At 39.4% G+C, this 13,567-nt stretch overlaps 1 protein-coding gene across 1 annotated transcript; it reads left to right on the top strand.

Annotated features, from left to right (window-relative positions):
* The first annotated feature begins 3,873 nt into the window (after positions 1-3,873).
* On the top strand, positions 3,874-9,971 carry loxl5a (lysyl oxidase-like 5a). The gene is made up of 7 exons (XM_028026928.1): positions 3,874-5,672; positions 6,034-6,142; positions 7,326-7,463; positions 8,267-8,423; positions 8,592-8,687; positions 8,798-8,913; positions 9,001-9,971. The coding sequence occupies exons 1-7, from the start codon at positions 4,793-4,795 to the stop codon at positions 9,005-9,007; spliced, it is 1,503 nt and encodes a 500-aa protein (XP_027882729.1). The 5' UTR covers positions 3,874-4,792; the 3' UTR covers positions 9,008-9,971.
* The last annotated feature ends 3,596 nt before the right edge of the window (positions 9,972-13,567 follow it).

Below are 13,567 nucleotides of genomic sequence, written 5' to 3'. Positions count from 1 at the left end.
TTGGCATCTATTTTAGAAACAGGAAGCGCTCAGTCAAATCACTACTGTATGTCTGTCCTCGTGGGTGTTTCCAGATTTACAACCCCAAAATAACTGTCCTCACTCATCTCAAGTAGATGCTGGAGTAGGTCACAGACTACCCAAAAGATTTGGGCTATTAGCACAAGATTATACTTAATTACGGCTCATAGTTCTCTAAGCACGTGCTGCCGGTATCTGCTATATATGTTTCTGCACTACATGTATAAATAGATCAGGATTATTTCACATTTCCCTAAAGAGAACATTATGACCAAGTGTAGGATGTCAGGTAAGTGTTAAATTTAAGCTTCCTCTCTCCAAAGTAGGTGGAAGTTCAATGACTGAGATCATTTTCCCCCCCTCTCCGTTAACGTTTTCAGCTTGCTTTAGTGATTGAAAATAGCTTGATAAAGTCTCCCAGCAGATATTTCTCTCTCTGACCGCTTCTCCTGATGAATCTGAAAGAATCTGTTGTGACTCAGGGATTCTGGCCATTTGTTATCACCTTTTTGCAACAGCAGCCATTCTGACATCAGCTGTTTGTATATGTGATTCGTCATGTGGGTGTCATATGGATGCTGGGTGGAAAGGTGATTATTGTAACATCCTAACAGGTGGTGGCACACAAAACCCCCTTTGGCTTGGACTCACCGTGCTAAAAGTGACACCAGCATGGATGATGCCTACCAGGACAAACACAAATAAAGACGCGTTTCACATAATAGAGCATCATATTTCTGCGGTACACTGTTGGAATAATATTCCATCCCCATCAGAAGCGGCCCAGTGTGAAAAGGTAGCTCCATTATCCCAAACTGAGTAAAGAGCAGCCTCGGTGCAGAAAGTTCCCTGCAAAAACATGAGCGGATTTCATCTTTCCTCCAGCATAAGACAGAAGCCCTTTCACTATTTCTACCCAAGAGCAAACCACAACTCTGAGGACAGCTATTTCTGCTTTATTGCTGGTACTCAGTGTCCTCAATTACACATGTTGAACTACTTCCTGTTTTTGTGGGCGTTACACGCTTTTTTGGAAGAGTGCTGTGCTGGGTGGTTTTACACCACACTGCATCACAATGAGACAATGTGCATAACGTGCTGTACGCCAGGTGGGGAGGAACACTGGAAACAAGCTTGATTAGAACAAAAGGTCCAACTGTTTTTCTGTCTGCAGAAAACAGTTTTGTGTACTTTGTGTATTTGGTCCAAAATGATACAGATTCAGAATATGATTGTGTGGATTGTTTGGTGCATAAAAAGTGTCTCTCTTAGTGGGTAATTAATGAGATATAAATGAAAGTGGCAGACTGTAGTAATAGTAATAATCTGCTCAAAGTCTCAACTGAGCCTCTGCCCCGTAATTATGTCCCACCGCAGGCACACATGCACAATGCTTTCCTTCTGTTTGTCACATTCATGCATGTATACATATATATTTAGGCTGTTTAGAGTAAAGGAAGTCTGCTTTTAGTTCTTTGATTGCAGAGTGTGCTACTGTCTTTTTTCACTGTTCCCTCCGACTGTGGCTACCTGTCTGTCTGCACGTCTCGGCAGCCAGCATGACTAAGGACAAAATAGAAGGAAACAAAGGCAGAGGTGAAAGATTCTCACGTTTCTTCAGCGTAGAAACTGTTTATTACCACAATCTGGCAGCAATTAGAGCTGGTGGTTTGTTTTTGTTTTTGTTCTTTTCTTTTTTCTTTTTTTTTGCTTTATGTAGGGCTCATTCAAAGAGAAAAGATCTGAAATATGAGTTAAGTAAAGTAGGATCTGAAACTGTTCTCAATCAATCAATCAATCAAATTTTATTTGTATAGCACATTTTAGCATCAAGGCATTTCAAAGTGCTTTACATCATATCAAACACAGAAACACAATGCAACATAGAATCAACAATCAAAACACAACATTCAGAAACAAGTCAGGTTCCATCAATAAATTTGTAATTGATTACGTTTCAAATACAATCCTAAACAGGTGGGTTTTTAGTCGAGTTTGAATCCATAAAAGATTTACCTGTTACACTCCTACTGTGTTAAATGGAACAAAATACCTATTGTTGTTTTTATTCCCACTCACGCTCACAATCACGCAGTTTAAAACGATGTAGACAGCATTTCAACGGGCTTCTGGCACAAGGCTCCGTACATCTCTTTCACGGAATTTCGAGCAGGGACTCCGCCATCCCTCACGGATTTTTGTGCAATTCTATGGTACTTGTTAGTGTCTAGAATTTACAGGGTTTGTGTTACGCGCAGTGACCCTCAGTCACTCGCTCAAACAAGTGGTTAATGTTTTTGCAAAGTTTTTTAACACCAAACAGTAGGGGTTATTTATAACAGATAATTTCATGAAACATTGCACAACTACCCAAAAAGCAGTTCTTTCTGGTATTTTCACGTTGTTCTTTTAAAGTCACCAACTCAGAGTTTTTGCAGCTCACACTGTTATATTGAACACAGAACATTGTAAGGACATTTTACACAATGCGAAGTTTGTGTGTGATCTAGATGCCAGTGTTTGGATAAGCATGTGTGACTGTTGAAGAAGAAACCTTCAACAGTCACCCATAATTGTTGAAGACCAAGGGAGAACATAATGGAGAACAATGCATTAAAAAAGCTTATAAACCTCAATGAATTGAAACAGTGTGTTAAAATGGAATAGCTTGGCCAAGATCCCCTCTTAACCTCTTAGAAAGAGACCAAGAAAGTTTTACAAGAAACAATTATTTTAAATTATAGTATTGCTGGGAATTTATAGGGCGTTTGGCAAATAAAACGCATGAGCTTACTTATTTGGACCAAGATTAAGCAAGAATCCAATCCTTTGGTTAAATCCTGGTCACATTTCTAGAGACGGGATACGTTAAGGAAAAATAATTTCATTTAATCTGAGTCACAGTTGGTCCAGTCACACTCAAATGTTGCTGACGGCAACATCATTTTCAGGTCCCTGAGTTTGTAAGAGCTGGAAAATTGGCTTTATGAATTGCAAACAGTGTCACATATCTGTGTAGATTTTAAAGAGCGGTCTGTTGCTTAACAGTCCAGGATGCCAGCTAAATTAAACTCCACTGTTACTCGTGAGAGGGCTGTAAATAAACCTGACCTTAAAGTAACCTCTACATGAAAAGAGACCTAATTATGTAACATTCATCAAGGAAAAGTTATTGGATGGTTTATGGTTTAAATTTATTCTTAGTAATTCACTAATATTGTATATTAAACATTTTTTACCTCATCATTGTTTTGAAACAGTGAAAAGGCCTCATATCTGATGAAGACCTCAAGAAACCTTGACTCGCACTACTACAAAGGAAATGCCAGTCTTTTTGTGGGGACTCAGCGCCCCCATCTGGCAGAAAGGTAAATTAGTACTGTGATCACCGGACACCAATTTTTAATTTTAATACGCTAAGTAGGTTAAAAAAAAACTAACCTTAATTCAATTTTTGGTTTTTGGGCTGTCTGAGCTTAAGTTGTGTTGTTTTAGCTGACACTGACTTTATTGATTTTAACATTTTAAGCTGAATTCACATCCATGTGTTTTTCCCCATATAAACATAACGTTGCAGATAAAAAGGCATTGGAAGAAATATGATACGTAATGTTTTCCCAATTAAAAATTTGAAAAGAGAGCACCTGTAAACGGTAATTTCCAAGTATTGTCACAAATACTGAAATGTATTTAGATCTGAACTTTAATTAGGACATTATGGTTTCATCTAAAGTCCTGATTTTAGATTTTCTTCCAGAATTGCACTTTACTGAGATTCATCAAAACTCCAAACTACTCTCTCTATACGGTTTCGTTGAACCTGCTAAAGGAACCGCATAATGTTGTCACCACCATGTTTCATGTGTCCTGAGTTAGATTTATTTCAAGTTTCGTATGTTGGCCAAAAAAGATTCATTTTGTCGATTGTGACTAAACCACCTTCTTCCACATGTTTACTCTTTCCCCTAAACAACCTGTGGTCCTTTAAGGGAATTTCTTCTTCTGAGTTTTCCATAAAAAACACAACTTTTCCCCCTTCAACACCCTTTTTCACTTGAGTTTTTGATCCCAAAATGAATGTGAACCTCTAACGGGTCTCTGGCTGATTCTCTCATGTTCTCTCTGTTCACTGTGTTAGTTTAGGTTGACACCAATGTCTTGGTTTAAAATTGCACTAAACTCTTCCATTTTATACCACTAGTTTAACCTGTCTAATGTGTTCCTTGGTCTTTATTATATTTTTTGTTCTTTAATGTTAAAACAAACAAATGAACAAAACACTGGCCTTACAGAAAAAATATATTTGCTAACTAGATGATTTCTGAAAAGAACAAGTTTAGGAGTATCAGTACAAAGGGGTCTTACTAAAATGCATGCCACACTTTTTTAGCTTTTTTATTTTTAAATTGTGCCTCTTTTTCACTTCTTACTGACGCACACTTTAAAAACGACTCTGACCAAGAAGATTTGAACTAATATGTTATTAGTACAATTCCGCTTACATTAATTGTACATTAATTAGTAGCCTACAGTTAATGTAATTACTTTAATAACTTTCAGGATTTTATTTATTTAAATCTAAAATAAAACTGTTTGCCCACATGGGTGAGACTTCCCCCACGCGCTCCCCTCTTGCCAGTGATGCTGTGCGCAAGTGCGTGACGACGTCAAGTGGATTTGAAACCTCTCCTCCTGGTCTAACTCAAGTATCCCTCCACACTCATTCAGTTGTAGGACTTTTCAGGGAGAGAGACTAAAATCTCAGTAAGCCATGGAGAAGATCTGGTTTCTTCTTACATGCCTTCTCGTTGTCCTGGTGCGTTTAGGCACCGGTCAGGACCATTTACGCGCGCCTGTTGGCCCCTGGAGACAGCACATTCAGTGGGAGAATAACGGTCAGGTGTACAGTTTGCTCAGCACTGGGACTCGGTATCGCTTGCCTTCCCAGAACAGGAGACGCACCCAGATGTTACTAACAACAAAAAACTATTTAAACCAAGTCAACCTTCCTGTTGCGCTCATGAGAGCCACCAGAACCAGGTCTATGAGCCGCCAAGACTCGGATCACTCTGAGCAAAATGACCAAATAGACACGTCGCTTCTTGGAGCAGATGTGCAGTACCTCCTGTCCGCGGATCGGACCGGCACACAGAGTCAGTCCAATGTGGCTGTGGATTATCATTCAAGCCAGGCTCCGGCTAATAGTAGCGCTGCTGTTTTCATCCAGGAGTTTTCCGGCAGCGGAATCCCCAGAGGAGGCCGGGGTACTGCTGCGGAGGACAGCGGTGCGCAACAGACAACTACGCCACTAGCAAGAGTGCAGGATTTGACTCACAGCCAAGTCGATAGAAGCTCCCCTGAGGGCTCGGATTCAGTCCACAACCTGGCTAGTGACGGTCGAGTCACCCAGCAGACCAGAACGCAATCCCTGACCAGAGTCATTCCAGAGGTGGATGATTCCAGCAACGCTGTTGAGACTCAGTTCCCTCCTAGGAGTCCAGATACAACAGGTGCAGGTGATCCTCGGGATCCACACAGCATCCACCACAGGAACTCGGTTTTCTATAATGTTTACCCAGCAGACCGCAGGAACAGGCAGAATGCGCGCAACCCACCGGGCACCGGCGACGGCACCAGGTTCTTCCACAACGGTGAGACGAACAGCAGACCGGATAGTAATTAGTTTATTTGTCTGACATCAACCGTAAACCATGATCCAGAGCCGGTCAAAGCTTTATGGGGCCCCAAGCAGCATCTTCTAAAACCACCAGGCCTCACAGTTCAATGCTTTAATATAATCTAAACGTGTCTGCATCATACATCTAGCATTGTTACTATGTTCACAGCTGAAAAATAAATGGGTTATTCACAGTCTTCTGGTTTTCAGTCACCATCCATCACACTAGCTGGTTGGGTCTGATATCCTGTTTGCAACTATGCGTTAAATCACAAGACCAGCCATACAAAATTACCTATTTTATCTTTGAGTAACTTATATTTTATTATTGGCAGGTCTCCCAGACCTAATCCCTGACCCGTACTACATCCAAGCAGCCTTGTACATCCAGAGAGTACAGATGTATGCACTTCGCTGTGCAGCTGAAGAGAACTGCCTTTCCAGGTATCGTTATGTTCAACAACAAAAATTCACCATTTTTGTTGTTCTCAGGATCATATATAGTTTTTTTTTTTTGCATGTAATCATGTTGCAACCACAAACATTTAGATATTTTATTGGGATTTATGTGGGAGATAACCTATGCCCAACATAGGTAGGGCACAGCTGAGCTGTGAAGCATTCTTTTCTAGATGTCTTGCAAAGGAAAATCTAAAAATGTGGCATGCATGGCAGTAACATACAGTGATTTAAAAAAACTACACCATTGTTGCTCTGGCTGAAGATTTTGGGTCACTGTTCTCTTGGAAACTGAACCTCTAGCATCTTCACAGCATGATGCTGCCACCACCATGCTTTACAGTGGGGATGATTTATGCAGATGTATCTGATCAGACCTTTTTCCTTCACAACATGTTATGGAAAATGGCAAACAGGACTTTTCATGGCTTTCTTTCAACACTGTCTTTCTTCACTTATGGTCATCAGATTAAAAGGGTTTGAATACAAATGTTTGCAGGTTTTTATTGTAAAAAAAAAAATTAAAGCATGTCATTATCCTTCAACCTCACAATTATAATCTATTTTGTGTTAGTCAAGCACAATCCCATAAAACACATGGCTATATGTAGTTGTAACATGCCAATATGTGTAAAGGTTCAAGCTGTAGGAACACGTTCTCAATGCAATGTGTATCAAGCTGCTCACACGGACTTGTTCAACAAATGGGATTAAATTGGAGTTAATATGTTTGAATTTGTCCATTTGATTGGCTGCCATTTGAAGAATTAATGAAGACAGTCATTAGGACTTAGGCTGCAACATGAGGATAGTTGGCTGTCCTCATGCTTGTTGGCTACTTGGATGTAGCAGCTCAGTGGCAGAGCGGCTGGGCACAAACCTGGCCACTGCTCAGGATTTCTCTCCTCTGATCTGCGGAGGATCTAAGGAGCCGTGCTGCCAAGGAAAACAAACCCTGAAATGAAAGGCAAAGGATTTCAGAGCTGAAAATATAAGCCACCAGTTCATGACTCAAACCCATCACTGCAGTAAATCTGCTGTGCAGGGCGATCTGAGGGAATTTAAAGTGCAGTGAAGTGTATGTCAGGTGGACGGCATTATGTAAAGATGAGGTCATTCAATCCTGCATGTGCTCAAAGTAGCCGTCTTGGATTTCCTTTCTCTGCAGGTCTGCATATCGTCCGAGTGTGAGTGACCTGGAGTACAGAGTCTTGCTGCGCTTCCCACAGAGAGTGAAGAACCAGGGAACTGCAGACTTCCTCCCAATCAAACCCAGACATGAGTGGGAATGGCACAGCTGTCACCAGTGAGTTCCCTCATAAAAACATCTAACCTCAGCTCATAAAGGTAAAGAGCAGGAAATCAACCCATCCAAATCAGTCAAAGATCTGCTTTGACTGATTTGTGCAGTGAAGTGCAATTGAGAATCTGGACAATTGAGAATCTGGACACAGATTCTCAATTGGACAAATGATTGTTTTCAATTTCCTCAATTTTTTTGTAAATAATTATCTGTTTATTCTCCGTTTTTGAAATCAAAAAGGTAAAAATAAAAAATATATATTTAAGAAAATCTGCTAATCATTTAGTGCACCAAATCTTAAACATCCACTTAGAAAGAGTGCCAGTAATAATAACACATGCATAAATATAAGCAACTCAAGTTTTTTTTGCTTTGTCCTAGAATACAAAATGTCCAATTATGTTCTGTTAAATGTGATTGGGAAGTGGGACAACCAATGAGGGAAGACAGACTGTCTTTTCCACACTCTGGTCAATGACTTTTCAATTTTGGTCTAATCTGACCAGAGAGCTTTTTGTGTCTGTTAAACGCTTTTGGCCAGCTGTTTAAAGCTAGGAATATTAGGTTTGAAGTGTGCATGTAGACATCCCGTTCGTGTATGTTTTTAATGACAAACAATAAATGATTTAGAAAAGTCTGGCTTCTTGAAGGAAAAACAAAGTGATTAGGGATGGCTCAAGACTTTTGCACAGTACAGTACAGTCCCCTTTGCGACGACTCACAGAAACCTTAGTTTCCACAGCGTGTTCAGCTCAAAGCGGTCCCGCTTTCTGAGTGTGTTTGTTTGCGTGCCCAACTCTCTGCAGACATTACCACAGCATGGAGGCCTTCAGTAACTACGACCTTCTGGACGTCGCCACTGGACAGAAGGTTGCTGAGGGACACAAAGCCAGCTTCTGTCTGGAGGACACCTCTTGTGACCCGGGAGTACGGCGACGCTTTGCCTGCACTGCTCACACACAGGTTAGTCTGCACTAATGTACTTTTTTTTATCTCTACTTTATAATTTCATCTTATTGTTGGTTTTAGATGATTTACTGGTATTTAAATCCCACTTCCTGAACATATAAAATGTATTAACCCAACATTTAAGCAGAAAACATGAGTAAAATGAGCTTGGTTTGTTTTAAGGGGCTTGGTCCTGGATGCTATGATACATATCATGCTAACATTGACTGCCAGTGGATCGATATCACGGATGTGTCACCTGGAAATTACGTTCTCAAGGTAGAACTGCAGATCAAAACAACTACTTCCACATTTCATTGATTTACCTCCTTTGTAGATTTTAATTTAACCAGAATCTATCTTGTACGTTACCGTTTTCTGTTTGCCAGGTGACGGTGAACCCCTCCCAGCTTGTCCAGGAGTCTGACTTCTCCAACAACGAGGTCAGGTGTGACATCAGATACACGGGAAGCTACGTCCAGGCAAGGAACTGCAGGATTGTTGTGTAAGTCTGATGCGTAGCGCCTGTTTGTTCCAATGTGACTCAAGCAGAGACAACTTAAAGTTAATCAGTGTTGTCCCTGTTTTCCAGGAGCTGACCTGCAGAAGACACAGACATGTGCTTAATAACCTTTAGTTGTTCTTAAAGTAAAGCTGCTACTGTTTTGATGCTGTTTCGTTGTTTGCTACTCTGTAGTCTTTGTATTTATGATACACTTCCTACCACACATATTGGCAACCCTGTTAAAAAGTGTCAAGACTCAAAAATAAGTCTTTTATTGCAGTAGTGTGACCTCACACTGAGAACTTTAGTAAAATTCATCCTTTAATTTGAGAACATTTATTCAATTTCCTCTCTCCCCTTTAGTTCCAGTAAGTGCTGAAGATCTCATTTACCTTCCTTTACATCAGTTACAAGTGAAGACACCCCCTACATACTCTGATCACTCTAAATCAATAAGTTAATCAATTTAAAATGCTATATGTTACATTTATTTTACAGGAATGGCTTGGTATAACAATAAGTGAGGCACTGGTACATTTTTCAAACAATAATTAGCTAATTTTAGTTAATTGGTAATCCCGCCCCCTTCTTAAAAAGTGTTCTTACCCCAACAGCTGGATTTATCCTCATTTTGCTGCAGTAACAAAAGAAGAATGTATTTAAACATGTTTTATGAATCCATACCAGACTTATTCATATGTGTGAAAGAGGCTTTAAATGATGTGTTGTACCTAATGATAGACAAGCCTAATATAGTGTTATTTATACGAACAGATATCATTAGTATATATAAGCAATGCAAGACAGAAGTTAACTAATGCCTTACATGCAAGAAAATGTGTTTTCTAGATTTACGTAAGTGTCAACTATGAAGTAAAAGGCCAATTATGCCTTATGTCTGTATTTCAAGTTGTGCGACTTTTTTTCTTCTGTCTATTTTAATGTATTTTATTGCAATGTTTACTTTTTTATGTTTTGGTTTGACGTTGTTTGGCACTTTGATTTTCACTCGAGTTTTAAAAAGGGCTTTATAAATAAAGTTGAATTGAGTTTTAATAGACATTGCCCAGTCTTTTCCACTGTGAGATTGAGCTGATAGAACAATCTTTTGAATTCATTTTCTGTCTTACACTAGACGTTTAAACACAGGGGAGCCATTCATGACCAATTTTGACGCAGAATTATTCCTGCTGATGAAAACATGCAATCACCAAAAACTGAGGAGCATTTTAATGTTGGGTGGTTCATTGCTTGACTTCTCTGAGAAATGGCTGCAATTATTGCACTTTGCATGTTCGTGTCTGGGAAATAGCAGGAAAATAAACACCGCATCACACCAGGTGCCTGTTTGTGTGTATTTGTTGTGCTGCGTTGCAGCGGGTGACTGATTGGGAAAACATTCATCTGGCAATAGCTCCATGTCAGTCTCCTGGGAATGTCTCGGTTTATTTGCACTTTGTCACCAGGTTTTGGTGGCACACTGTTTAGAAGCTGGCATGTCAAACGGTATAAATAATAAATTAAGTTTTTGTTTTTGTTGAACAATGCTCCCTTTTTGCCTCTTTTTAATTTTTGTCATCCGAAAAAAATATATACCCCAGACTTAAATACACAGAGATTGTTTTTAATGCTTTTATATCCTGCCACAAGCCACATTTCCTCTATAAGCAGATATGCTTTTAGGCTCTAAATACACATTCATTGCAGCAAGATTTATATTTCAGCAGTGTTCAAAATCTTGATTAATATAAAGTCATCTAAAAGTAACTCAGGATGTTTATGCAAGAAATATGCCAGGGGTTTAGAAGTGAGTTCATGGAGTTTTCCATTCAAAGGTATTTTTGGCTCACTTTTCTAAGGTGCTTTGCTGTTTTTCTTTTAAACATATGATCACTTTTAATTGAAACCCATTTCATTCATTCTCTTACTCAAACATTGCCTCTAGTGGAGCTCACGCCTTCTTTGGCCCCGAAGAGCCGAGCCACTGCAGTGGGTCTGAGTGTGATGGAGTGTCTCCAGGTGCTGTTTGCTCAGGGCAGGGAGGCATGCCGAGCCTGCAGGCCGTGCTGCAGGCCGATCCTGTGAGAGATGGCAAGGAGAAGAGAAATTCCACAGATCCGGCGACGGCCAGGAAAGCCCGTCTGCAAACTGCTGACCTCAGTGTCTCCTCAACTCTGTCATTCTTATCGTGGGCTGACCGTCTGCGTGGCTGCGCCCAGAGGACCTACTGTCTGAGACTGCCAGTCAGCATGTCAGAGATACAGGGCAGACTGCAGGGATGCTGAAGAGATGCCAGTTTGTTTCTTAAACAAACCAAAAAGAGGACCTGAATTCAGAAAAACATATTTCTAATGCATCTTATAAGTTTGCTCTTCACAAGAGACCAATTCTAAGTTTGTTAGTGGAGATAGCAAAGGTGGATATTCACAGCTGACTGGCAGTTTCATGACAAAAAGTTGGGTGTAGTACCAAGAAAACAAAACTAAAATACCAGTGAAGGATTTGATTCATCCTCTTGATGTCACTAGTCAGATAATTTATAAGAAATCATGAATGAAGTAATAATGATACTGAGATAAATGAGCAAAAGATGCTCTGGTTTTCTTCTTGCCACTCTTCCATAAAGACCAGATTAATGGAGCGCACAACTAAAGTTATCCAGTCAAAAGATTTGTTCATTGTTGTTCCAGGTCTCTCTTAGGCTGCTCCTCATTAATGCTTGGTTTGCACAAATCTTCAGCTTTCGTGGACATTCTTGCCTTACTATATTCATAGATGTGCTCTGTGAGATGTTGAGTAGAAAAGTATTATTTAGTACTGTTCAGTAACTTCACTCTGCTTTAAAATTCTCAAAAACTTCTTTGCTTACATGTCTGCGGTGCTTCCTGGTCTTCATGATAGTGTTTGTACAGAGACGATCTCTAACAAATCTCTGAGGTAGAGCAGAACATTTGGACTTACACTGAGGATAAATTACAAACAGATGGTTTCTATTTACAACTTTGATGAGTTTTGAAAACAGTTTCATTAGATTTTTAAGGGTGTCATTGTTAAAAGGATGAAATACAGGTGCATGGTATTACAGTATTTACAGATTTTTATTTGTGGAAAGGTTTAAAGTTTTTTTCTTCCACTTCTTATGCTCTACCTTGTAAAAGTCAAAACCGTGTGAATGCTTTTGCAAGACTTTGAAAAAGTGAGCATCTTAAAAATATCAGAAGACATTTAAGTATATATAAAAACTGGATTTAACAAAATTCAATGAATAGAGATTTTAAAAAAAGAGGGAAGTGATCACATAATAAAAAGCCTTTCCAGTGTGCATAACACAAACTCTCTAAACTTATCAGTTCAAATGCAGCTGATTAAAACAATTTAAAATACAAACTTAACATGCCACTGAGGCACAGAAATGTGTTGGGCTTTAGTGCTGCCCACTGTGTGCCGAGTCCGAAGCACTGAGTTCGCATCATTAGTGAAATAATTTGGCGCCTTCTTGATGCTGACGTTCTGTTTCTCTGTCTGTGGCTCGTATTTACCTTCCAGGGAATTGTTTGTTGGCACCAAGGAGTGAAAGCTATTTGTGCAAGTAGAGGGGAAATTAAACGAGGAAATCATTTTCCCCCGTCTGACACAGTCTTGTGTCTGATGTAGAGTGGATAATATTTGCCCGGAAGAACAAGTAGTACCTTATGTGAGTTTGACCAGTCACACATCATTGCATCTAACAGGAGATTTCCCTGTCTGATGATGGCAGTGTTTTGAATTATTCAGCTGCTGTATAAATATCAAAGCACATAGCTGGCTAACTCTAACTGAGTGAATGCATCCTGTTTTTAAAATTTCGTGCGCTGACTAGTTTAACTTGGCAGAAACGTTTTTCGGCTGAGGAAGAAGAGATGTCAGGCAGTGTGCACAGAAGGCAGATTTGGGTGAAAAGGTTGACAAGCTGAAACTCTCTAGTTGTTTTGTGTTTAAATATTTGGTCCAAATGCTTACAATGTTTGTGGACTTTGCATGTGAGTGCCAGACAATGTTAGGATGTCTCCTCTCGAAGGAAACATGTTCACCCGTGGATGTTTAATGGCTCCAGAGACATAAAGCACACATAAGAGAAGACATGCAGAAGCAGACCTCAGGAAAATGGTCTCCTGTGAAACACAATCACATCAGTTACAGCATTTGTGACATGTTGCATGGTTTTGGCTTTAAGCGCTTGTCTGTCACCAATTTGTGAGGTAAGGGCATTTATAATTGAGTATACCCTGGAAAAAATGGTTACAGACACAGAAGGAAAAAAAATAAACTCAGAGACAGATTAATATAAAAATTAAATGGAAATAGATGTATAGTATTATCAATAAAATAAAATAATATTTGGAGACAGAAAGTCTAAAGGTATCATAATGAATGAGTCTGCATCAACAAATTCCTAGAATAAAGGAATTAATATCTGTAACTCAATTGCACATTTCTTTGAATCGGAGTTTGCTATTACCTCCACTGTATTTTTTATGTTGTAAATTTGCCATTTCTGTACATTATTTTTTATTTTTATATCTATGCCTCTATGCATGCTTCCATTTTGCCTGTCACTTTGCTGCTTTTCTATTCTACTCTGTTCTATTGTATATTTTGAAAATAATTGTAAAAT

The sequence above is a fragment of the Xiphophorus couchianus genome, chromosome 9 (genome assembly GCF_001444195.1).
Source record: "Xiphophorus couchianus chromosome 9, X_couchianus-1.0, whole genome shotgun sequence".
Taxonomy (NCBI): Eukaryota; Metazoa; Chordata; class Actinopteri; order Cyprinodontiformes; family Poeciliidae; genus Xiphophorus; species Xiphophorus couchianus.
Note: the sequence above shows the minus strand (reverse complement) of the source record. Positions and strands in the feature narration are given on the sequence as shown.

Excerpts from the sequence above, each read along its gene's own strand:
- loxl5a (XM_028026928.1), top strand. The coding sequence starts at position 4,793 with ATGGAGAAGATCTGGTTTCTTCTTACATGCCTTCTCGTTGTCCTGGTG. Across the intron at positions 7,464-8,266 it reads GAATGGCACAGCTGTCACCA|ACATTACCACAGCATGGAGG; the intron begins GTGAGTTCCCTC and ends AACTCTCTGCAG. Across the intron at positions 8,688-8,797 it reads CTGGAAATTACGTTCTCAAG|GTGACGGTGAACCCCTCCCA; the intron begins GTAGAACTGCAG and ends TCTGTTTGCCAG.